Source organism: Hyperolius riggenbachi, chromosome 12 (assembly GCF_040937935.1).
Source record: "Hyperolius riggenbachi isolate aHypRig1 chromosome 12, aHypRig1.pri, whole genome shotgun sequence".
Lineage (NCBI taxonomy): Eukaryota > Metazoa > Chordata > Amphibia > Anura > Hyperoliidae > Hyperolius > Hyperolius riggenbachi.
The window spans coordinates 175,999,839-176,027,119 of NC_090657.1; the positions used below are offsets into that span (position 1 = coordinate 175,999,839).

At 45.4% G+C, this 27,281-nt stretch overlaps 1 protein-coding gene across 1 annotated transcript in view; it reads left to right on the forward strand.

Annotated features, from left to right (window-relative positions):
- CHRNA4 (cholinergic receptor nicotinic alpha 4 subunit) overlaps window positions 1-27,281 on the forward strand; it is a 117,320-nt gene that overhangs the window by 82,078 nt on the left and 7,961 nt on the right. Inside the window, exon 5 of the mRNA XM_068263476.1 lies at window positions 17,451-18,828. Within this exon, the coding sequence (XP_068119577.1) occupies window positions 17,451-18,828 (1,378 nt within the window). The remainder of the gene's footprint in view (window positions 1-17,450; window positions 18,829-27,281) is intronic.

The window sequence follows — 27,281 nt, forward strand, 5'->3', positions numbered from 1 at the left end:
GCAGCCCTGCCTCCCAGCGCGTCTATCAGACGCGCATCGCCGCCTCTGCCCCGCCCCTCTCAGTGAAGGAAGACTGAGAGGGGCGGGGGAGAGGCGGAGATACGCGCTGACAGACGCGCGTGGGGCAGGACTGCGGCGGTTAGCCCTGCCCCAATGCGGAAGCACTCCCCCGCATTACGGAGGGGATTTGGGGGGGCAGGGACCCCCGTTAAGCCGCGGGATAGCGGCGGTTTAGCAGGGGCACATGCTATATATGAGGTCTGAAGCGCGAGATATATTCTCGCTTCAGACTCTCTTTAACTGAAGCACCTGTCCTGTACGTGCGTGGCTTGGCTCAGTAGATGATTGGATGAATAAGCAGATGTACAGACAGTGAGTGTATGTTGTTGCTCTGCTGTGTGTTAAACGCTTTACCCAGAGTTCAGCAGCAGAGGCAGAATTTTCACGCTTATTTGGAATGTACTTTAAAAAGCCGGTGTATTTATTCACGCTGCAGCATTCTTGCTCTCCACCATGATCTATTTTCATGCGTTCAGTCGAGCGGATCCCTGCGGTCAGCGGGCAGGTTCTAGATGTGAGGCCGACGTCACAGGCCGCGCTGAGCACCTCATTCCCGCCACATTCCAGCCGCGGCCTGCTTCAGACTCTGCAGTTTTTCAGTTGCCTAGTTTCTCATGAGGTAAATTATCAAACATTCGATAAAGCTTAGTGAATTGATGACATTGTGTCTACTTCTTGCTTTCATGGAAGCAGACCTATTGTTAACTTCCTGTATCTACCAATTAGCTGTTCTGCCATGGCAGAGGAGATTCCTGAGCTGGCACAGCTGAGACATCAAATTACAGTGGTGATTAGTCACAGATGAGGGGGAATTAGACAGGCTAAACTCTCTAAATACATACAGGGTGCATTTCTACATGTTTTCCTTCTGTTCAGTGCAAGAGTTCAGGTCCAGTTTAACCACTTCACCACTGAGATTTTCCCCTTGTGGACTAGAGCAATTTTCACCTTTCAGCGCTCCTCCCTTTCTTTCCCCAATAACTTTATCACTGCTTATCACAACAAAATGGTCTATATCTTGTTTTTTTCGCCACCAATTAGGCTTTCTTTGGGTGGTATGTTTTGCTAATTATTTTATGCTAAATATATTTTAAGAAAAAGAAAAAAAATGGGAAAAATTCATTATTTGTCAGGTTTCAGCAATTATAGTTTTAAAATAATACATCTACTTTAATTAAAACCCACCTCTTATTTGCCCATTTATCCTGGTTATTACAACGTTTAAAATATTTCCCTAGAATAATGCATGGCACTAATATTTTATTTGGAAATAAAGGTGTATTTTCTCAGTTTTGCATCCATCACTATTTACAAGTCCATATTTTCAAAAATAACAGTAATATACCCTCTTGACATATATATTAAAAAAAAGTTCAGTCCCGAAGGTAACTATGTATTTTTGTCCATCGTTTTTTTTAAGCTCCTGAAGTTTTGTCTCTGGCAACTCAAAAGTTTTATTTATGTAACTATGGGAGAGTGTGGTAGTTAAGAGGTTAATTTAAATTGCATATGTAGGTCTTATTATTAAAAAGTAATGTATGTATGTGTAATTTTACTATTTGGCCACAAGATGTCCGAATGCATAACTTTCCTGTGCCTACTATTAGTATGCTAACAGGAAGTAATGCGTGGACGTATTACTTCCGTAATTACAATGACCGCAAGCATCTCATTGATGCTGGTGATCATTGATACCGGCATGTTGATCAGTGAATGGGAACTGCATTCCCATTCACTGATCGGTGTACTAGTACACCCCCACAGGGTGGGGGTCGTGGGCACGGGCTGCCCATAGAAACAAGAAGATGAATATCTATGCCCATGGAGTGGTTAGTGAGCAACCCTGGGAAGTAGATATACTGCCACTGACATGGCTAGTGGTTAACCAGTTGCCGACTGCTCCACGCCCATTGGCGTGAGCAGTGCGGCAGCCCCAGGACCACTCCACGCCCACTGGCGTGAACGGCCGTCTATGGGGCTAGCAGGAGATCGTGCGCATGCTGCGCGCGCATCTCCTGCTCGGGGGGGCGGAGCTCTGCCCCGCCTTCAGTCTCAGAGCAGTGATTGCCGCTCGGGAGACTTAGACGGCGAAACCGCTGTCTAGTTTCTTTGTACAGCGCTTCGATCCGCAGCAGCACTGTACTGGGTACAGCCGTGTGACACAGCTGTCCCCCTGGGACACAGGGAAGCAATCCGCTGTGATAGGCTGAAGCCTATCACAGCCGATCGCGCTGATTGGCTGGCCAGGGGAGGGAGGGAGGGAGGGTAGTAAAGTGAATTAAAAAAAACAAGATTTTATTAAAAAAACCATCAATAAATATTTATAAAAAAAACAAACACGGAGGGGCGATCAGACTCCACCAACAGAGAGCTCTGTTGGTGGGGAGAAAAGGAGGGGGGGGGGGATCACTTGTGTGCTGAGTTGTACGGCCCTGCAGCTTGGCCTTAAATCTGCCGTGGCCTATTGAACTAAAAATGGTCTGGTCACTAGGGGGGTTAACACTGCGGTCCTCAAGTGGTTAAATAACCTGATTTTTGTGCACAGAGGCTTCTGGAAAAAAAAAAGACGTTTTTAAAAAGCGCCAGTTGTTTTGCTGGAGTCATTTGAATTAGGCCGTAATTAACACGGTGGAGGGGTTGAAGTGGAGAAAAAATTGTGCTCCACCAGCAAATATTGCGCAGTCTTCATTTTCTAAGAGCACTCGTGGGACGCGCGATGGAGATAAGTGCCAGCCGGGGAATTCGCACTTATCATTAAAGGCGCCAGCGATTATCAAAAAGACCTTTCAAGATGCTGATAAAACGAGGATTCTTTTTTTTTGTACGGGACGCTTTCTCGCTTCTCTCATTTCCCAGCGCAGTTATGGTTCTCTTATCTGATGATTAACTTATAAAAACCAAACGTTCCGGGCTCAGGGGAGGTGACTGCGTGCCGGGGGATGGCTTGGGGCTGATCACGCTGTCAAGTCCTATTTGTAGGTGTAATTGCACATCTGGTGACTTACTTGATTTACTAATCATTTTTCCTGTGTGTTGAACAAGGGTGTCCGGGGTTAAAGCGGACCTGAACTCTTAACTTCCTCTCTGCTCAAAAAGATAAGCGACAGCATAATAACCTTTAAAGAAAATGCATTTCTTTGTTACAGCTGATACAAATTCTGAAGAAAATCTGCAGTGTGTCTATTTCCTGCTTTCATGGAAGCAGACATATTGTTAACATCCTGTGTTTACCAATTAGCTGCTCTGCCATGGCAGCCAGCTGACACAGCGGAGAGATCATTTCTTTCTGTGCTGTGCAAGAGTTCAGGTCCACTTTAAGCATGGAGTTGGTTTGCACTGGACCTGACTAGGGCAGCCCCCACTCTCTGGAAGTCGCTCCAACCAGGTATCAGACTCGCTCCCACCTTTCCCGCCTGCATCAGTACCGTAATAAGTTTTGCTGGGCATCCTCTCAACAGACACACCTATTGTCTCTACCCCCACCCCTCAAATTGTAAGCCTCTTTCAGGAACCTCCCCCTAGTGTTTCCAGCTTGATTATGCAATCTCACTGTCTGTCACCTCTCTTGTGGACTAGAACAGTCTCTATTTTGACCAGAGACACTGAACTACTGTTATCAGACATTTGCATGATGTTGTTTTGTTGAGTTCCTTCTGTGTTAAAGAGACACTGAAGTGAAAAAAAAAATATGATATTATGATTTGTATGTGTAGTACAGCTAAGAAATAAAACATTAAGATCAGATACATCAGTGTAATTGTTTCCAGTACAGGAAGAGTTAAAGAGAATCTGTATTGTTAAAATCGCACGAAAGTAAACATACCAGTGCGTTAGGGGACATCTCCTATTACCCTCTGTCACAATTTCGCCGCTCCTCGCCGCATTAAAAGTGGTTAAAAACAGTTTTAAAAAGTTTGTTTATAAACAAACAAAATGGCCACCAAAACAGGAAGTAGATTGATGTACAGTATGTCCACACATAGAAAATACATCCATACACAAGCAGGCTGTATACACCCTTCCTTTTGAATCTCAAGAGATCATTTGTGTGTTTCTTTCCCCCTGCAGCTATTTTCCACTGAAGTGTCAGGCTGTTTCTTCCTGCAGAGTGCAGACAGCTCTGCCTGTATGTAATTCCTCAGTGTGTGAAAGCCCAGCCAGCTCAGAGGAGGATTTATCCAGCTTGTAAAAGATAAGAGAGAAGAGAGAAGATGCCCTAATCTTAAATAATACACAGGCAGTGTGCAGAGAGGGGCCTGGAGGGGGGAGATGCATCACAGAACCACAACACTAAAGAACTTGGCAGCCTTCCAGACACAGGCTGACAAGTCTGACAAGAGAGAGATAAGTTGATTTATTACAGAGATGGTGATAGTAGAATGTGCTGTAGTAAGCCAGAACACATTAGAATAGCTTTTGGAACTTGTAGGATGATAAAAAACAGGATGCAATTTTTGTTACGGAGTCTCTTTAAGAAACTCCAGTTGTTATCTCTATGAAAAAAAGCAGTTAAGCTCTACGACTTTCAGAGTCGTGGAGAGGGCTGTTATCTGACTTGTATTATCTCAAGTGTAAATGAACTATTTACTTTTTCTCTGCCAGAGGAGAGGTCATTAGTTCACAGACTGCTCTGAAATAATCATTTTGAATGCAGAATGTTGTGTAATCTGCACATATTATAGAATGATGCAATGTTAGAAAAAATACTATATACCTGAAAATAAAAATATGAGAATATTTTCTTTGCTGCTAAACTTCTAGTAATTATTCATAGTACACAACCAATTCATTATATCATATATTTTTTTTCGCTTCAGTGTCTCTTTAACCCATTTATCTATTGTGCAGCCCTGCGTAATATGTTGGTGCCTTATAAATACAATTAATAGTAATATTAAGCTCCTGCAGTTTTGTCTCTGACTAAAAGACACCATCTGAGCATAAGCGAGCTCAGCTGTTGGATAATATTTTTAGATCTCTACCTGGAGACCGCCTTTAAATTGGTTAATCCCACAGATACAAAGCGGCTACTGAACTAAAACAAACACTGAGTGCGCAAGCAGTATGCAGAAAGGTGTGACTATTCGGTAATGCAATTTACACAAAAGAAGAGGCTGTCTGGTCTCCAGAGCGCGGCGGAGATTCTGCAGAGCGTCCTCTTTTTTTTCTTCCTTCCAAGTTGTTTTTGAAGACTAGTGAATCGAAACAGGTCATTCATCACTGTTCCTAGCAGCGCCAGTCTGCCGTTAATTTACAGCACGCCATGAAAAATGTTACATTTAAAAAAATGAATATATATAAAAAACAAAAAAAAAGAGTTAAAATGACCCAGATCCTTGCAGAATCGTTTAAGTGACTCATAATGCATGTTTAGCTGTAGCTTGGAGGAATGGGAGAAAATTCTCTAAGTGAGAATAATGCTTTTACCATGTCACATTACCGGGTGGGGGGACCTGAGAAAGAGCAACTATTTATAGGTAGGCAGTTCTCCCACCCCCGCACACAGCTCCGACCCCCGGGGGACTGAATTCCCCTCAAAGTGCCCCCCGTCTCATCCACTTAGACATATTGCTGAGAAGGCGTAGCATATGGAATGCGGAAACCCTTTTTATCGGGCTTTGTGTCATTTAGTGCGTTTGCCGTCATTTGCCACGTTGCCGAGACGACACAGAAGCAAGGTCACAGAAGGGTTCTGTGCAGATAAGCAATTAACAATCATAATGAAAAACACAAGCAACCCCCCCCCCCCCACCCCCCACCACCCCCCACCCACCACCACCACCACCACCACCACCACCTTACACACTTACACAAAAATCATCTAAACCACCTGTATCTACATATAGTTAAAGCAGAGCCAACAGCTGCACATAGGTGCACAAGCTAGGAGGTCCAGACAAAACAATCTCAGTTCCTGATCCTGATTCCTGAAGTCCTACTCTACAGAAGGCAAATTCAAATTCCGTCAGCAGATATTCTGTTCCTGAAGTCCTTCTCTACAGAGGAAGTATCCACAATGAGATGTAGTGCATCAGCAGATAATCTGTTCCTGAAGTCCTACTCTACAGAGGAAGTATCTACAATGGGATGTAGTCAGGGTCGGACTGGGACACTGGGGGCCCACCAAAGAAATTTCAACCTGGGGCCCACACATCCCATGATTGCGGTGAAAAAAGGGCGTGACCGTGCACCGGAAGGTGGTCGTGGTCATGATGTATTATGGACAGGGCCAAATGTACATGATCTTTGTAATTCAGAGACACTGCTGCCCAGCAAAACTTTGCATAGAGTCCCCTCCTTCTATATAAAGTAATGTCCTACTTTGCAGAGGTTGCGACCGCATCGGGGCCTTTGTGGCCAAAGGGACCCCGAAGGGCCCTCCCTCAACTATAGTATTACCTCTCTATTGGTCCTTTGCTCATAATAATCACTTCTATAGATACTATGAACAGTGGTGATCATTAACAAGTTATTTCCCATCCCCTTCTTGCACCTCTGACACTGTAGTTGCCATTGGCAGGTTTTGGTGCGTCAAATCAATTGTTATGTATAGAGTGCTTGGGAACCCCATTGTAAAATTTGCATCGGGGCCCACAGCTCCTTAGCTACACCACTGCTCTCAGCATGAGTGATTACAGCACTGAGAAGAGAATTTTTATGCTGCAGGCAGCAATTGGAGCTCTGTCAGACAAGGAGGGGAGGGGGGGGGGGGGGGGGGCTCACCGAGGGAAAAAACTGTACTACTGTGGCCAAGTCCGACCCTGGATGTAGTGCATCAGCAGATGATCTGTTCCTGAAGTCCTACTCTACAGAGGAAGTATCCACATGGGATGCAGAGCATCAGCAGATACAGTGGCTTGCAAACGCTGTCCATCTACTCTGACTGAGCTGGAGCTGTTTTGCAAAGAAGAATGGGCTAGGATTGCAGTCTCGAGATGTGCAAAGCTGGTAGAGACATACCCTAAAGGACTGGCAGCTGCAATTGCAGCAAAAAGGGGTTCTACAAAGTATTGACTCAGGGGGCTTAATAATTACGCACACCCCACTTTGCAGTTATTTATTTGTAAAAAATGTTTGGAATCATGTATAATTTTCGTTCCACTTCTCACGTGTACACCACTTTGTATTGGTCTTTGACGTAAAAATCCAAAAAATTGATTCATGTTTGTGGCAGTAATGTGACAAAATATGGAAAACTTCAAGGGGGCCGAATACTTTTGCAAGCCACTGTATGTTCCTGAAGTCCTTCTCTACAGAGGAAGTATCCACAATGAGATGTAGTGCATCAGCAGATTATCTGTTCCTGAAGTCCTACTCTACAGAGGAAGTATCCACAATGGGATGTAGCGCATCAGCAGATTATCTGTTCCTGAAGTCCTACTCTACAGAGGAAGTATCCACAATGGGATGTAGTGCATCAGCAGATTATCTGTTCCTGAAGTCCTACTCTACAGAGGAAGTATCTACAATGGGATGTAGCGCATCAACAGATATGTTCCGGAAGTCCTACTCTACAGAGGAAGTATCCACAATGGGATATAGCGCATCTACAGATCTGTTCCTGAAGTCCTACTCTACAGAGGAAGTATCCACATGGGATGCAGAGCATCAGCAGATATGTTACTGAAGTCCTACTTTACAGAGAAATTATCCACAATGGGATGTAGATCATTAGCTGATATGTTCCTGAAGTCCTACTCTACAGAGGAAGTATCCACAATGAGATGTGGTGCATCAGCAGATAATCTGCTACCGACGTCCTACTCTACAGAGGAAGTATCCAACACGTGGCTTCATAGTATAAGCGCTTATCCATATAGGCTTAGAGCCCAGGTGATCGTGGGCCAAATATAATGCAAAGTGGGGAAACTACTCATGGGCCAAATTTTAATGGCAATGATGGCCAGATTTGGCCCGTGGGCCAGAGTTTGACCTGTATGCTCTACCTCCTGCGTATCCTGATTAGGAGTATGCAGGCACCAGTAGGAAGTTAAGGAACAGGGAAGGAAGTTTATGGATTAGAGCAGCCTTTCTCAACCTTTTTACCCTGGAGGAACCCTGCAAATACTTTTTGGATCTCAATGAACCCCTGAATTTATTTGCAGGGGGCATAGTCTTTAAAAGCTGGTGTGTATGTTCCTGCCACTCCAGTAATGGGGCAGTGCCCATCATTGTACTGTCTCCTTATTCTAGTGTTTTTTTATTAATGTGCTCATTATTCTGAGCGCCAGTTTAGTGTTTCTTTTTACAGTACCCCCTATTATAGTGTGCTCTGCTCTCTATCATACTTCCCTCAACCCCCAAGATGGGGAAAAATGCCAGGGAACCCCAGTGCAGAGGACTCAAGGAGCCCGGGGCTCAGAAAGCCAGGATTAGAGCAAGAAACTTTTTATACAAAACCATTCTTGCATAAAGTAATTTTGTAAAAAAAAGTTAAAAAAAATAATCTTTGCTTGAACCGCAGCTTTAAGTTCATGTCTGTAGGCCTCCCCCACTAATTTTGCCAATTATGTTCCTAAAAAAAAATCATGATGTAAAGCATTGGTATGTCTGATATCAGGGTGACGTCTCTGAGATGTTCTGAGCTGTGCGATCTTTTCAGAGTGGTGAGATTTTATAAAACCTGGCCTTATTTATTGAATGTGACACCATCACACAGGTGCCCCATGTTCAGGAATTTCCCATCAGCCACCTGTGAGCGGGCCACAGTGCGGTATCATTAGCAGGAAATGTGGCAGAGGCGGCAGGTAGCGCCGGAGGATGACAGCAGCTGCGCGGCATGTCAGGTTATTTTATCCCGCTCCCAGGTTCGGATGCTGGCGAGGGCGTCGGGGTGTCAAACTGTCTCACACGGGAAGATAAGAGACGTGTTTATACTGAAGCCGCAACCGAGAGGAGAGGTAAAAACAAGATCCGCAGGGACTCTGTAAATATCGGCATTTTTTAAATATTTTATGTGGAACCAATCAGTTTTGCGGGTTTGCAGCGGAAGCAAAGGTTATAAAAATACCAAAAGTGTGACTTTGTAAGTAGCAGAGGTGTGCAACGAGCAAGATCCGTGTACTGATGGCCATGGAAACTGTGAAACGCTGTCTTAGCCTTCGGCAACCAATCAGATTTCTCCTAACTTGGACCATCTGCAGTGCACTATCAGAGTTTTAAATTATTAAATGCTTACAATCTTCGTTCGGCTTCTTGGCTTTTTCATTGTAGATGAAGATGAATCGGGGACTCGCAATTGTCATAGTTGATGCAGCTGTTCAAGAGAAAATCCCTTTGGAGTCAAGTCAGTCACATGACCCAGAGATTTGTGCAGTGTGGCACTATCAGCAGAGTTGCTCAGTCATCATGTGACCCCACATCCACACCCCCCCTTAGGCCCGGTTCACACTTGCGTTTTGATGAAATACTTACCGGTGGCACGCGTCCAGTCCGGTCCGTTCTGAGAACATCCGTTCAGGAGGCCATCAGGATCCGGTCAGGTCACGTTCAGTTTTCATCCGGATCTTATTCCGTTCTTCATGCGTCCTGGATCCGTTTCCGTTTTCAAAGAGGGCCCTGGAAGGTCTGGAAAAGCGCTGGAGTCCTTCTTGGGGAGAGCCTGCTGTGCGGACATCATCCTCTGCGTCTGGATGGTCGGGTCCTTCCCTGTCCTCTGCTGTGTTCTGGGGTGGCTGTGGAGAGGCTGGGGGCTGTCCGGCGCTGGGTACATCCACATGGCTGCCTGTATCATAGAGAACCCCACAGGAAGTGGGGTAGGACGTCCGGCTTACATCCGGAAGTGTGTTGTGCACTTCCGTTTCTCATCAGTTCCTCTTGTGCTGGATTTCTTGTCCGGATCCGGTCCGGCGGCGGTAGACGGCGGACCGGTCCGGAAAATTGAAGCATGTTGGAAAATTCCGGACCGCAGACCACATCCGGATCCGGAGGAACAGACGAGTGCACACGGGTCCATTGATTAACAATGGACCCTTAATCGTCAGTTCCGTTTGCGGACTTTGCGGTCTGGCTGAGGTCCGCAAAATAATGCAAATGTGAACCGGGCCTTAGCTCCCTCCAGTGGACAGGGTCATTTCTGTGTGTACCTTGAAAGACTGGCTGGTGCCCACTCCTAGCTCCTCCCCAACTAACTTAATTAGTTATTGCTGGGAGAGAGGGAGTAGTTTGGACAGTTCATAGACTGCTGATCATTCCAGCAAAGCCATAGTATAGACAAACAAGAAAAATACTAGAGGACAAATGAACCACTAGGTGGGGTAATAGATGCAAGACTTGGGATTTTTTTCTTGGTTCTGAGGTATGCTCACAAAATTTCAGTTGCTAAGGGCAACTTCCATCTGAGCAGGTGAAGTATTGCCACCTCACACAATCTTCTGACTGGGAAAAGCCACTTCCCAAACAAACCCTGAAACTGTGTCTAAGAAACCAGTAGACTTATACAGAGGCGCAAAAAGAGTAAAAACAGCTCATTTAAAATTATATAAAATTGTGAGGTAGTGGAGAATTTACATCCCCAAATGGAAGACACGAAAATGTCGGTTTCAGTTCAATAAAAAACTTTATTTGACTATTCCACAATGCAACGCGTTTCACAGGCACAATCTTGCATCATCAGGATTTGAAGCATGAATCCTACCTAATAATGTACAAGTGTCCCTACGTCCTGTCCCTGTGTCAGTGCTTTTGCGCTACTGTGCATGTCCTGCACTGACAGCCATTGGGACAGGACGCAGGACGGGCCAGGTGTGCGTGGCGGGCGGGTGTGCGCACATGCGGCGGTGTCAGACTTAGAGCCCGTTAGGTCACTAGTGTGTCTAATAAAAATAGATATATTATTATTATTATTTAGTATTTATATAGCGCCGACATATTACGCAGCGCTGTACAGTGTATATATATATCTTGTCACTAACTGTCCCTCAAAGGAGCTCACATTCTAATCCCTACCATTGCCATATGTCTATATTATGTAGTGTAAGTACCGTAGTCTAGGGCCAATTTTTAGAGGGAGCCAATTAACTTATCTGTATGTTTTTGGAATGTGGGAGGAAACCGGAGTGCCCGGAGGAAACCCACGCAGACACGGAGAGAACATATAAACTCTTTGCAGATAGTGCCCTGGCTGGGATTCGAACCGGGGACCCAGTGCTGCAAGGCGAGAGAGCTAACCACTACGCCACCGTGCTGCCCATCTATATAGATATATAAGTGTGGAGTTGTCTGTTAAAGTGAAAAAAAAGAACATTAATAATTGTACTTGCCTCCTCGGACACCACAAGCAGTTTTTTGCTATAGTTATTTTCTTTGGACAATGGGCATGTTTTCTTAAACCCACTTCAGCAGGTATCTGAAGTTAGCCAATCAATCCCACTTCCTGCTGGCTTGGCCTGGCCCAATCATGACCTGCATTCAATTATTAGCAACTTTATTGGCCATCTGTAGTTGACAAAGCAAATCAGAGTTCAAACCATTGTCAAATATATATGTATGATCAACCCTTTCTTGCAGCTTTGTGTGAAATAGTGAAAATATCAACTTAATGCGAAATGTTGATAGGACCCCTCTAATGTTCACACCCCTTCGCATCTTCCCTTCGTGAATCCCCTGCGCCCATATCACTCCCCCACCACCACCAAGATCTAGGAGTAGAGGGACCACACTTTCGCCAAAAGTTGGACATGCGGTTTTTTTTTTTTTTTACATGGTTTTCGCCATCCTCCAGACATTCCAAAAATGTGTTCAAGTGCACCTGAACTCTTGCACAGGACAGAAGGAAAATATAGAGAAATGCACCCTGTGTGCATTTAGAGGGATTAGCCAGTCTAATTCCCCCTCACCTGTATCCAAGCACAGTTGTAATTTGATCTCTCAACTGTGTTATCTGTGTTGACTACTTGTCTCACCTGTTTAGCTGAACTGGTCACCCCACCTGTAACAAGCATGGCCTCAAAAACACCTGATCTGGTCCTGGGGGAAGGGAGGAGGGCAAGTAGTTTAGCCCTCCACAACTCTAGGCCCCCCTGTAGTCGTAGGGGCTGTTTCCCCTATGGTTACACTGCTGCCACAATGGAGGTTCTGCATCACTTTCTAGAAAACAAAAACTGTAGACAGGAATATCTGGGCAATATAGAGCCCATAGCAGACACTGATATTGTGCTCCTCCCTAAGGGATGGTATTGAGCCACCTTTCCATCATCAGGTGCCTGTAGGCGCGTGCCTACAGTGTCTTATGGTAAATCCAGCCCTGGATAGAGGCGTTCCTCTGGTATAGTTATCCAGGGGTATCCTCCCGAGTATCAGTAGCCCCGCAGTGTATGTAATGAGCGTCCCCAGTCCCCCCCCCCTTCCCCCCTAAGCTCCTCTTAGTATAGGTAGCCTCCCTCCCTCCCCCATAAGGGCATTGCATTGGTGTCATTTGGCTGTCCATTACTCACAGACCCCAGATCTCCAGCGACCGAAAGGAGAGAGAAGGACGTACAATACTCAAGCAGCACACTTCACATGGAGGAAGTGAAGTGATGCCACTACGACATATGAAGTGCTCCGTATCCATGGTCTCTCCGCTCACCACTAATCTGAGGTCTGAGTGAGGGGGGGGGGGCATGGCGCCCATGGCAAGAGCCATGCCAGCACCCCTCTAGATACGCCATTGACTGTAGAATCTAAGCACGATGACGACGACGTTTGATATTCCATATATGCCTTCCAAGCTTGCCATTTTCAAAGCTCTTTTTGATAGTCTGAGTTGATTTTGTCATCAGAAAGCATTTGATCCTAAAATAAAACAAACAAAAAACCTGCTGTTGCGTGATGTGGCCTTTTAACATATACACGGACTTGTTTTGCATTCCCATGGCAGCAGCGAGGTCAGGCTCCTTCCTACCCCACGGACACTCTTTTGTCTTTGCTCGGATTAAGGGGGGATTTTGAGCTGCGTGATCTGTGATCTCCGCTGAGAACGTCAAATCGATGACACCAAACAGATGAGGGTCGATGCAGCGGTAATCCCGTCCCCCAGGATGCACACAGCACGCATGACTTAAAAAACAGAGCGCTAAATACATTCACAGGAATCAATAAGGCAGATGTCAGCAGGAGCAAATTACCTGATTGCTTTCCATGCCAAAACACCCTCTTTCTAGTGGGGAGTTAAAGGACACCTGAAGTGAGAGAGATATGGAGGATGCCATATTTATTTCCTGTTTATTTACCTGTTTATTTATTTATTTCAATACCTGTTACCTGGCTGTCCTGCTGATCTCTTTGGCTGCAGTACTGTCTGAATCACACACCTGAAACAAGCATGTGGCAAATCCAGTCAGACTTAAAGGGATACTGTAGGGCGGTCGGGGGAAAATGAGTTGAAGTTACCCGGGGCTTCTAACGGTCCCCCGCAGACATCCTGTGCCCACGCAGCCACTCCCCAATTAAAGTCTGAAAACCACTGCGCCTGCATTGCCGTGTCCTCACTCTCGCTGATGTCACCAGTAGTGTATTGTGCAGGCACAGACCATACTGGACTTATGCTATACACTCCTGGTGACATCAGCAGCATCGAGGACACGGCAACGCAGGCGCAGTGGTTTTCAGACTTTAAAGTCTGAAATTCCAGAAGTGAATTGGAGGCGAGGCCGTAGCATCGGTGAGTGGCTGCGCGGGCACAGGATGCCTGCGGGGGACCATTAGAAGCCCCGGGTAACTTCAACTCATTTTCCCTCGACCCCCCTACAGTATCCCTTTAACGGATACCTTAGTGCTAATCAAAATGCCAAACTGACGCTCTGTGTGTGTAGGTGGGGGGATGTGCGCATAGGCTTGCCCAATTAGCGGCATGCATTGAAAATTTCCGCACATGCAGGGGCCTGATAGAATCGCAGGCACCCGCGGTTTGTGAAAATTGTTGCATTGCATAGTGGGAGCTCTACAGTCGCTAAGCAATGCCACAATTTGCATTTCCGCAACCCTCCAGCGCCCGCGATTCTATTGGGCGCCTCTACGTGCGGAAATTTTCAATGCTTGCCAATGTTACATCTAAGCCGCAAAGTTAAAGCTGCGATTTGAATGGTAAATGGTAAATTGACTGGTAATGGTAAAAATAATAAATTTCAGCGCTGGCAGACGCCTGATAGTGTCCGCCGCCATGCACCCAAATTTCATTCCCTTTTCTGCAGCTAATCGCGGCTTTTATCCTAGGCGTCTATGGCGGCGCCCTTTCTTCCCTTAAGGGCTCCTGCGCTCTTTTTACCTCTTTCGTCCTCCTCCTGTCACATTTTCCCCTCTGTAATATGAAGAGCGAGAGAGACAGGACTACAGATGGCTTGCCCCTTATAGAAACGCTACACGTAGGTTTCCTGTAATACGCCACTAATAACGCCAATGTAAATATTTCATTAATGCAAATGGCTCCGCGTTACGTCCGTAAAGGAAGAGAGAAAAAATAATAATCAGACCGCAGGCTTCGTGTCGTTCCATCTGATTATTCCCTCGTGAACGGCGATGTCTAAGTCTGCCAGACGCGGCGCTTCCTCTGTTTGCTTTCTGAATGGAGGGTATTGAAAGCAACTTAGCCAGCCATTTAAGTCTGCCAGCCAGGCAAGGATTTAATAAGTCAACACTGAAGGATTTGTGCGGCTTAATGTATAAGTGTTAAAATTCTACACCAGCGCTGCGAACGCCGGCCGGGAGATTACATGCCTTGCGTTTGGAAGCGGGTATAATGAGATGGCAGTGGATTTCCCAGGATGCATCTTGTCGCTGGGCCACGCTGGTCCTATAATTGTCACACGTCTACGGGAAGCGCGGCGCTGGGCTGCTCACTTCATGGCGCGTCTGATGGAATATGCCGCTGGTATTAAACATTTATTACACCTGTATTATTGATACGCAAACCATTCTGCAACTTTAAGCAAACCTTTACTTAACTTACTCTTCAAATAAAACTGACATTATCTGCACACTCGAAGTACCAGATGTGCTGGCTATATAGCACTAACATCTTCTGCAGCACTTCACAGAGTTCATAGTCATGTCGCGGACTGACCCCAGAGGAGCTCACAGTCTAATCCTACCATAGTCATTGTCTAATGTCCTACCAAATGATTATGTAATTTTATAGCATTGAAATATTTTTCAGCACTGTACATGTCACTGACTGTCCTCTGGGAAAATCACAATCAAATGCCTACTATAGTCCTACCATATTATTATTATTATTACTACATATCTAAGCTCTGACATAATTTGCAGCACTTTACAGAGTACATAGTCCTGTCACTGACTGTCCCCAGAGGAGCTCACAATCTAATCCTACCATAGTCATAGTCTAATGTCCTACCATATTATTATTATGTATTTATATAGCACTGACATCTTCTGCAGCACTTTACAGTGCTGTCCCCAGAGGAGAAAAGGATGGCTGGGTCTCCACCTGGATTTAAGCAAATTGCAGTATTTATTGTACCATAGCACAAAACGAACACATGACGTTTCGGCCCGCGGCCTTTATCAAGTGTTACCTGTCCCCAGAGGAGCTCACAATCTAATCCTACCATAGTCATAGTCTAATGTCCTACCATATTATTATTATGTATTTATTTAGCACTGACATCTTCTGCAGCACTTTACAGTGCTGTCCCCAGAGGAGCTCACAATCTAATCCTACAATAGTCATAGTCTAATGTACTACCATATTATTATTATGTATTTATATAGCACTGATATCTTCTGCTGTCCTCAGAGGAGCTCACAATCTAATCCTACCATAGTCATAGTCTAATGTCCTACCATATTATTATGTATTTATACAGCACTGACATCTCCTGCAGCACGTTACAGAGTACATAGTCATGTCACTGACTGTCCTCAGAGGAGCTGACAGGTGAATCCAACCATAGTCAGTCCAATGTCCTTACTGCAGTGTAAGGTTACTTTTGGAAGGAACTAATTAACATATCAGTATGTTTTGGGATGTGGGAGGAAATGGCCAAAATCCTTTGTAATGTCACTGTAACATCTTTTTCTGAAATATAAGGCACCATTCAGAAATTAAAAAATCTGGATCCCTTTCTACTCAACTGTCTACCAATACAATATATTGCTTGCTTGAACACCAGGGATATGTTAGAATAAATGATTCTCTCTGCTAATTGGCAAATCATTCTTCCATCTCACTGAACCCGACTCTATCAGGAAAAAGATGATGCCGGCACAAAGACGGTACATTGTTATTGAACAGGTACAAAATGACAATAAGGAGCTTGTTTTCAATTAACTAATAAAAATCAATTCCCTTAATTCTCTTCTGCTTCAGCTAGTGCCAGCCCAAAGTCGTTCTTCAAAGACCAGGTTGAACATTCTAATTAAAAACTGAATGTCTTTGTCCAAAGTTTTAGTTGTATTAAAATGTAGCCAAGGTCAAACCTTAAAGAGGAACTCTAACCCAGGATTGAACTTCATCCCAATCAGTAGCTGATACCCCCTTTCCCACGAGAAACGTATTCCTTTTCTTGAATAGATCATCAAGGGCGGGGCTCTGTATGGCTGATATTGTGCTGAAACCCCTTCCATAGTGTGATTCATGACTAAGGTCCTGACAGTTTCCTATCTGAACCTCATTGCCTTATGAGAATTAACCGCTTTTTCCAACTGCCAAGCAACCGGTATCTCCCTCTGTGCATATGTGTGTGTATATATATATATATATATATATATATATATATATATACTGTATATATAAAAACACAAACTTTTAGCCTATCGCATTGTTAGGGGGTGTGGTTATAAATGTCAGTTGGGGCTGCCTAGTTTTTTTTTTTTCATGTCTGCCAGTAGTAAAGATGATGACCTGCAGGCTGACTGGGAATAAAACAATGTGAACAAATTACATGGTGAATATCAATCATTTCTTCTCATCTCTCTTCTATTTTTTTAAAGAAAGTCTGAAGTTAGGATGAAAAAAAATACTTACCTATAAAGAGGGAAGGCTCTGGGTCCTATAGAGCCTTCACGGTTTAAATCTTCTGCCCCAGGAGACTTCGGCAGTCTTTGGAAGCACTTGGGCTTCTGAAGACCGTTGGCTCTGTACTGCGTATGTACAGGCCGCCCCATCTTCGGAAGCCCGAGTGCTTCCATAGACTACCAAAGCCAGCCCAACCCAGAATGGGCGAGCCTGCGGTGGAACACCGAGACTGGGAGGAGAACGGGAAGGCTCTATAGGACCCAGAGCCTTCCCTGTCCTTAGGTGAGTATCTGTTTTTTATTTTTATTCTTGCTTTAACTTACTCCCTTTAACTTCTCACTTTGCAATGTATTGTGTTTATTTTTTTCTGTCCCTTTTCGCTAAAGTTCCTCTTTAAGAAGTGTAACCTTTTTTTAATGTTTTGTCTCCCCAGTGCCGACGGGGATTTTGCCGTCACCCACTTGACCAAAGCGCACCTCTTCCACGATGGCCAGATAAAATGGAGACCTCCGGCTATCTACAAAAGCTCTTGTAGCATTGATGTCACCTTCTTCCCCTTCGACCAACAGAACTGCACAATGAAATTTGGCTCTTGGACGTACGACAGAGCCAAGATTGATCTGATCAGCATGCACAACCACGTCGACCAGCTCGACTACTGGGAGAGCGGCGAATGGGTCATTGTCAATGCCGTGGGCAATTACAACATCAAAAAGTATGAGTGTTGTACAGAGATTTACTCAGATATCACGTATTCCTTTATCATCCGGAGGCTTCCGTTATTTTATACCATTAACCTCATCATTCCATGTCTTCTTATCTCGTGTTTGACTGTGTTGGTCTTTTATCTGCCTTCAGAATGTGGAGAGAAGATTACGCTCTGTATATCTGTTCTGCTTTCTCTAACCGTCTTTCTCCTCCTAATTACCGAGATCATTCCATCCACTTCTCTAGTCATCCCGCTGATTGGGGAATACTTGCTCTTCACCATGATTTTTGTCACTCTCTCCATCATTATCACGGTCTTCGTGCTGAATGTTCACCACCGTTCCCCTCGGACCCACACCATGCCGGCTTGGGTCCGAAGAATCTTCTTAGATGTGATTCCTCGAGTTTTGTTCATGAAGAGGCCTGCAAAAGATAACTGCAAGAAGCTAATAGAGTCCTTACACGTGAGGCGTCTCAGTCCTCCCCCAAGACTGTGGTCTGAGACGGAGGTTGAGCCAACCTTCCCAAGCTCCTCTTCAGCTAGCCCCACCAGCCAGAGGGCATCACCTGCATCTTCCTGCTGTCACCAGTTAGAGCAAACCGCTAACTCACAAGTGGTCTGCAAGTCGCCTTCAGGGCAGTATTCCATGCTCTGTGAAGAATCAACTCTAACAAGATGTCCTTCTCCTCAAACCCAGTCTCTATTTCTTGGAGAACCCCAGACCAATCTGCTTCCCAAGGTTCGTTCTGTAAGCGTGCAGCAGATGTACACCCCCAAGGAAACCAATGAGGCCACAATTCGTTGCCGTTCCAGGAGCATACAGTACTGCTACCTTAATGAGGATTCCTCCCAGACCAATGGTCAGTCCAGTACCTCTCCACTATCTCAGAGATGCCACGCACAAGAGGCAGAGCAGACTCAAAATTCTCAATGTAAATGCAAATCCAAACACCAGGAGAAGTCAAGTGGCACTGGTCAAGTTACCAAAACTGTTAGTACCAAAGAGCAGCATGTGCTGTTGATGTCCCCATCCCTGAAGCTGGCCATTGAGGGAGTCCATTACATTGCAGACCATCTGAGAGCAGAGGATGCAGACTTCTCTGTAAGTATTAAATATTTTTTTAACAATTTTTTTGACTGCATACCTCCAGACCAGGAGCAAAGCAGGGTTGTACTTCATCACAAAATTAATCATTGTGCTTTACCTCTCCGAAGAGCATGAAAAAAACGGAATTGACACAAAGATCTAATGAAGAAGAATGTTCCAAAGAACTAAAAAGTAATAGTGGTGCTATGTATGACGCATTGAACTAATATAATGTAGTATTATAGGGTGAGGAAATTCAATTAAAATTAAGGAGATTTACTTACAAACAATAGTGATAAGAGCCAACCACACACAGAGCAGGTGAGGTATACTAGACCATCTTTACTTGGGTCATCAGACCACTATTGATAGCTACCAGAAGAAAGTAGGACCCAGCACCATCTTTAGTTGTATAAAGTGAACTTTTATTAAGGCATCTTCATCAGTACAAAGGTGAAAATAAGATCTAGTATACACAACATTTCGAGAGGGACCGCTTCTCTTTTTCTAGCCCACTAGCTCTGTCTGGGCTGGGCTTGAAAAAGAGCGGAGGTCTCTCTCAAATCGTTGCAGATACTAGCTCTTATTTACACCTTTGTATTGATGAAGATGGCTTAATAAAAGTTTACTTTATGCAAGACAGTCCTGGGTTCTCCTTTCTGCTTGTTTTTGGATTGCCCCTCCGGGCAAAGGGACAACGACCACAAGCACGTGTCCTTTTGATTGGTACTACCTTACTATCTTTTCCAAATTCCTATTGATAGTTATTGCTCTCAAAAATGGCAGTAGAAAGACTAAAATCCCAACCTGTGTCCAAAAGTGAGTGGAGGAATTATATTACGGCCAAGCACCTATATTGTCCTGAGGAATTGGGATACACGTCATTTATGCCGTTAACTAGTTATAGTAGTTATTTCATCACATTGGCAAGAAGTCCCTTGCTTGGTTGCCTTTTGAAGTGAATGTTGCACCTCCTGTTAGAAGCAAAGGTACAAAGATTTGGCCACTGTGGCTTTCTGTCCCTCCAACTTATACTGGCACTTATGATAGCAAGTAACTAGGAGGTGGACAAGGGGGCAGAACTTTTAATGGTAGGCGGTTGGGGCAATAACAGTTTATGGCTGTGATATTTGAAGAACATGCCTTACTGGCTAGTAGAAATGGTCAATGAGATGCAAATATTTCTAAGTTGATGCAGGATTATACAAATTATCTATATAGCAAATGTATGCAGCTTGGACCAATCAAATTCCACCTTGGCATGATTTGATTATTTGGTGGGCCCATTCTTCACATCTCATTGACCATCCTTACTGGCCAATATAGGTCCTGCCTCCAGTTGTTCACCCAGCTTCTTTGGGTAGACAGGAGAGGACTATAGTTAATGACTGTTCACATGAATTGGAGGACTTGCTGGGCCACAAGACCAGATCTCTGTATCCAGGCATGGGTTTTGATGCACTTTGTGGGGTAAACTGTGCTGATGTGTGTACAGTTTTGCTTTACAGTTGAGACTACCCCATCTCCAATTTCTTGAGTTAATAGAAGACCAGCATAGTTTTGTCTTTTGTGTATTCTCACACAGTATACAGTCAACCAGTTCTCAGATTCTGCCTACTCTCCATAAAGCAAAGTTTTGCAAATGAGACAACCTCCAGCCTATTGGCCTTGATAGGATTTAAAAAATAAATCTGCGGTCTTGTGCATCTGTGGATGCACAACCAAGGAAACCACTGGGTCACAAATGTGGTGCCTGCACGTTGTCCTTAAGATCAAGTTCCTTTATTGTGGACGTATCCAAGAATTATCACACATCACCAGCTGGTGATGTGTGATAATTCTTGGATACGTCCACAATAAAGGAACTTGATCTTAGGGACAATGTGCGGGCATTCCTTCATTTCCATTTGGCATTGGGTTGGCTGTCCTGGTCCTGGCACTGTCCTGGGGTTGAGTGAGCGGTTCTCTCTAGTTTTTTCATCTGTTCTAGTGTGGCCTTTGGTCAGCAGATTGATAGGTGTGCTTTCTGGCACCAGGTTAACTACTACCGTTCGGTCCCTCATCATGTAAGGTTTAAAAATTCCCTGAATACCTTTATTTGGGGTTGAGCAGAGGCCTGATGCCTTCTGTGAGTCCTTGGCAGGCCCTGGAGAGGGTGGCATCTAAACCCCTTTGGCCCTAATTGAAATCAGTTGTTCTCCTGAGTTTTCACACAGAAAATAATTTTTCACCTTTTTGTTAAAAATAACTTTCAGCAGTCTGCAATTAAAAAAGTACTAAAAACTATGTGAAGAAGTACTGTCAGAATTATTCAGAGTATTTCCTTGCTTTCTGGTGGCTTCAAATGTACAGTGGCTTGCAAAAGTATTCGGCCCCCTTGAAGTTTTCCACATTTTGTCATATTACTGCCACAAACATGAATCCATTTTATTGGAATTCCACATGAACGACCAAGACAAAGTGGTGTACACGTGAGAAGTGGAACGAAAATCATATATGATTCCAAACATTTTTTTTAAAAATAAATAACTGCAAAGTGGGATGTGCGTAATTATTCAGCCCCCTGAGTCAATACTTTGTAGAACCACCTTTTGATGCAATTACAGCTGCCAGTCTTTTAGGGTATGTCTCTACCAGCTTTGCACATCAATAGACTGAAATCCTTGCCCATTCTTATTTGCAAAACAGCTCCAGCTCAGTCAAATTAGATGGACAGCGTTTGTGAACAGCAGTTTTCAGATCTTGCCACAGATTCTCGATTGGATTTAGATCTGGATTTTGACTGGGCCATTCTAACACATGGATATGTTTTATTTTAATTTTCCAGTTCAGTTTTATTTTAAACCATTCCATTGTTGCCCTGGCTTTATGTTTAGGGTCGTTGCCCTACTGGAAGGTGAAGCTCCGCCCCATGTCTCAAGTCTTTTGCAGAATCCAAGAGGTTTCCTTCCAAGATTGCCCTGTATTTGGCTCCATCCATCTTCCCATCAACTCTGACCAGCTTCCCTATCCCTGCTAAAGAAAAGCACCCCCAGAGCATGATGCTGCCACCACCATATTCAACAGTGGGGATGGTGTGTTCAGAGTGATGTGCAGTGTTAGTTTTCCGCCACACATAGCGTTTTGCATTTTGGCCTTTTGGTCTCATCTGACCAGAGCACCTTCTTCCACATGTTTGCTGTGTCCTCCACATGGCTTGTGGCAAACTGCAAACTGTACTTCTTATGCTTTTCTGTTAACAATGGCTTTCTTCTTGCCACTCTTCCATAAAGGCCAATTTTGTGCAGTGCACGACTATTAGTTGTCCTATGGACAGATTCCCCCACCTGAGCTGTAAATATCTGCAGCTCGTCCAGAGTCACCATTGGCCTTTTGACTGCATTTCTGATCAGCGCTCTCCTTGTTTGGCCTGTGAGTTTAGGTGGACGGCCTTGTCTTGGTAGGTTTACAGTTGTGCCATACTCCTTCCATTTCTGAATGATCGCTTGAACAGTGCTCCGTGGGATGTTCAAAGCTTTGGAAGTCTTTTTGTAACCTAAGCCTGCTTTCAATTTCTCAATAACTTTATCCCTCACCCAGAGCAGGGACAAGGTCCTTCAGCACCCAAGGCTGAGACACCAAAGTGCGCCCCTCCATCCCTCCCACCCCAGCCGCCACACACTGATTGCTCTTAGACTAAGAGGGCCACAGGGCCCACAACCTCCCCAACACCTTAATATCTAGTTATCTGGCTTGCAGTCACTGCTATGTATCCCATTTTCTTATTTCTTTCTGCTTCATACACAATTAGGAATGACAGCTGAATGAATTGTGCGCCCCCTCCTACACTGCGCCCTGAGGCTGGAGCCTCTCCAGCCTATGCCTCGGCCCGGCCCTGCCCTCACCTGTCTTGTGTGTTCTTTGGACTTCACGGTGTTGTTGCTCCCAATATTCTCTTAGACAACCTCTGAGTCCGTCACAGAGTAGCTGTATTTGTACTGACATTAGATTACACACAGGTGCACTCTATTTAGTCATTAGCACTCATCAGCCAATGTCTATAGGTAACTGACTGCACTCAGACCAAAGGGGGCTGAATAATTACTCACACCCCACTTTGCAGTTATTTATTTGTAAAAAATGCTTGGAATCATGTATGATTTTCGTTCCACTTCTCATGTGTACACCACTTTTTATTGGTCTTTCATGTGGAATTCCAATAAAATTGATTCATGTTTGTGGCAGTAATATGACAAAATGTGGAAAACTTCAAGGGGGCCGAATACTTTTGCAAGCCACTGTATTTCATTGATCAGGTGTGATAATATCATCTAGGAGAAAACTTGAGAGAAGGCGAATTGAATAAGGGCCACTGGTCCTTATGCAATTTACTTTTTCTCCCCAGTTCTCTCAGATATCTCTGAGTTCTCTGATATGTTCAAACTTTGTCAATAAAATGCCTTTTAAGCCACCAACAAGCAAGAATATACTCTAAATAAAAAAAAAATTCACCAACTTTTAGGTACCTTTTGAATTGTAAAATGCTTCAAAGTTAATTTAAAGAGGAACTCCAGTGAAAAATAATGTAATAAAAAAGTGCTTCATTTTTACAATAATTATGTATAAATGATTTAGTCAGTGTTTGCCCATTGTAAAATCTTTTAAATCCCTGATTTACATTCTGACATTTATCACATGGTGACATTTTTACTGTTTGCAGGTGATGTAGCTGCTGCCTGCTTTTTTAGCAGTTGGAAACACCTGTAAACAGCTATTTCCCACAATGCAACAAGGTTCACAGACAGAAAACTGCCAGGAGTACCATGGTCCTCAGTTTCTTGTGGGAGGGGTTTCACCACACTATCAGTCATACAGAGCCCCCTGATGGTCTGTTTGGGAAAAGGAATAGATTTCTCATGTAAAAGGGGGTATCCGCTACTGATTGGAATGAAGTTTAATTCTTAGTCACGGTTTCTCTTTATAGAGAATATAAAAATGTACTCTTAGAAGATAACTCAGCAGAAAAAGTGAATTGCATATGGGCCGTAGTATTTACATAAAGTGATCCTGATAGGGCTTTATTAACTGGGCACAGGAGGATGAAGTGCATAGCCATGACTTCTCCTCAATAGGTGCATGACACAAACATTCTTGGATGTACCCTGGTAGTGATAAGACTGTCCGGAAAAAGTCTCCCAGTGTCAGAAGGATGACCGCCCCCTTTCTAGCCTACCTATAGGTCTTTTCATTTTGAATGATGCCTTTACTGACCAATAGAAAAGCTCAGTTTCCTGTACCCTCACTTCCCATTTAATTTTCTACAGTATCTTAAAATGTACCCGAGATGAACAAATAGAAAAAAATTATGCACACCTGGGACTTTCACCAACCCCCTTCGGCCTGATCACTCCCTCGCCGGCGTCCTCCTCCACCTAGATCCTCCAGTGAAAGCCTTATCTTTGCCAGTCGGCGCAGGCGCAGTTCGGCCACGCATGCTCCCCTGTCTTGCTACGGTGGCTGGGAGGGTTCTGCGCCTGCCCAGTATACTCTTGCCAACGGGCCACGCAGTACACCCTGACTGACCAAGATAATGGGGCATCTACCGGTGGATCTAGTTGGCAAAGGAAGGCAGAGAGGGACTGATTAGCTCAGGTTTACTTTAAACTGCCAATAATTTGGACTTGCAGTTTTTACTGAATGCAGCTGTGATTTGGCACTTTATCATCATAGCCTCAGCTTACATTGCCCAGTTTGACTTTAGGGCCACATGAAAGAAATAGTGGTGTGTTTTGCGCAAACAGACACGCTTACCGCAGTTAATTCTTCCCCATAGCTGACTTCTGCAGGCCACCATCCTTTCCTTTGCATATGTTAGATCAGGCACCTCCCTAGCGACTCTCCTAGCAACAGGGGAATTGGGAAGTGTTAAGGCTGCCTCCCTCCTTTACTAGCTGCCTGATGGACACAGGAGGGCTACACTTCCCATGATCCCTGGTGGTGACTGTTACCTGCCAATACCCAGATGATTATACCAGATCCTGTTGGCTGGCATGAGTCTGAAAACCTGCGGCCCATCAGGTGACAAGTGTTAACACAAGGAGTACAGTCACTTCTGTTGTCATCACAGCACAGGAAGTGCAGCCATATTGATTTCGTTAGCATCTCCTACAGGAAGATAGTAGAGTTAAGATGCGTAAAGTACCCACTGATGGGGTGTGATTGGCATTCAGATAATATGCAGCTGTACGTGGGACCTCGCTGGACCTATTGTCACCATGGCTGTACATGGAACCATGCTGGACATGTTGGACACAGGACATTGTCACCCTGGCTGTACGTGGGACCCTGCTGGTCCTGTTGTCGTGTTTGCAGGACATTGTCACCATGGCTGTATGTGGGACCCCGCTGGTCCTGTTGTGGTGTATGCAAGACATTGTCACAATGGCTGTATGTGGGACCCCGCTGGTCCTGTTGTGGTGTACGCAGGACATTGTCACCGTGGCAGTACGTGGGACCCCGCTGGTCCTGTTGTGGTGTATGCAGGACATTGTCAGCGTGGCAGTACGTGGGACCCTGCTGGTCCTGTGGGGGTGTATGCAGGACATTGTCAGCGTGGCAGTACGTGGGACCCCGCTGGTCCTGTTGTGGTGTATGCAGGACATTGTCAGCGTCGCAATACGTGGGACCCTGCTGGTCCTGTTGTGGTGTACGCAGGACATTGTCACCGTGGCAGTACGTGGGACCCCGCTGGTCCTGTTGTGGTGTATGCAGGACATTGTCAGCGTGGCAGTACGTGGGACCCTGCTGGTCCTGTTGTGGTGTACGCAGGACATTGTCACCATGGCTGCACGTGGGACCCCGCTGGTCCTGTTGTGGTGTATGCAGGACATTGTCAGCGTGGCAGTACGTGGGACCCTGCTGGTCCTGTTGTGGTGTATGCAGGACATTGTCAGCGGGGCAGTACGTGGGACCCCGCTAGTCCTGTTATGGTGTATGCAGGACATTGTCAGCGTGGCAGTACGTGGGACCCCGCTGGTCCTGTTGTGGTGTATGCAAGACAATGTCACCATGGCTGTACGTGGGACCCAGCTGGTTCTGTTGTGCTGTACGCAGGACATTTTCACTACGTGGGACCCCGCTGGTCCTGTTGTGGTGTACGCAGGACATTGTCACCCTGGCAGTACGTGGGACCCCGCTGGTCCTGTTGTGGTGTATGCAAGACATTGTCACCATGGCTGTACGTGGGACCCAGCTGGTTCTGTTGTGCTGTACGCAGGACATTGTCACTGTGGCTGCATGTGGGACCCGCTGGACCTGTTGTGCTGTACGCAGGACATTGTCACTGTGGCAGTACATGGGACCCCGCTGACCTTGTTGTCGTTCGTTGGACCGAATGATTCACTCCTGGTCATTCTGCGGCAGGTGGCAGCTGTGGCGTCTGATAGCTTTAAACGGCGGAGCATTGTCAGCCAAGCGCTCCCAGTGTGATAGAGCGAGCGCCCAGCCTGCAATCATTTAGTCTATTTCCATCTGAAATGGCTGCTATCTATCTTCCCCCGTCGCTAGCAGCCCCCTCCATGCCGGCTTCGTGAGAGCCAATTCTGATTTTTTTATTTTTTTTTCCCCCTTGTTTTTCAGCTCTCCTCTCGGCGTGTCGCCCACTGCTCTCTGTTTCACTCTTCTGCTGTTTTTCAATTACGCGGGAGGTGACACACAGAAATTACAGCTAAGGAAAAAGCCGTAGCAGCCCTTTGGTGGGTTCTCAAAAAAGAAAATAATAATGGAAGAGATCCTGAAGCGAGGGGAAGTACGGAGGCTGCCGCTGGTTAACTGTGCTTTAAAGAGGCTCTTTCTTTTGCAGTTTTTGCCGATCTTCTGTCTCTATTACTCTCTGAATTACAGGATCAGAGTCGGGACAAGGTCCTCCAGCACCCAAGGCTGAGACACCAAAGTGCACCCCTCCATCCCTCCACCCCTCCACCCCACCCCAGCCGTCACACACTGATTGCTATTAGACCAAGACGCGCCACAGGGTCCCCAACACCTTAATCTCTAGTTATCTGGCTTGCAGTCACTGCCATGTATCTCCTTTTCGTATTTCTCTCTGCTTAAAAAACAATAGGGGAATGATAGCTGAGTGAGTTGTGCGCCCCCTCCTACACTGCGCCCTGAGGCTGGAGCCTCTCTCGCCTCTGCCTTGGCCCGGCCCTGTACAGGATCATACGGAGGCGTAGCTACGTGGGGGGGGGGGGACATATGTCCCTGGGCGCAGCACTGTGAGCGCGATCAGCACGGCTATTGTACCCCTAAGTGCGTGAAAGGCGGCTCACTGGCTGTCTGAAGTGCCCCTGCTTCTCTCCCTCTCTCTACAGAGGAGTGCAGAGGCATTAACAGCAGCAGAAAAATCGAGCACATCTGGCTATCTAATGGGTGGGAGCATCTGGCTATGTAAAGGGGTCACATCTTACTAATTAAAGGAGGGCACATCT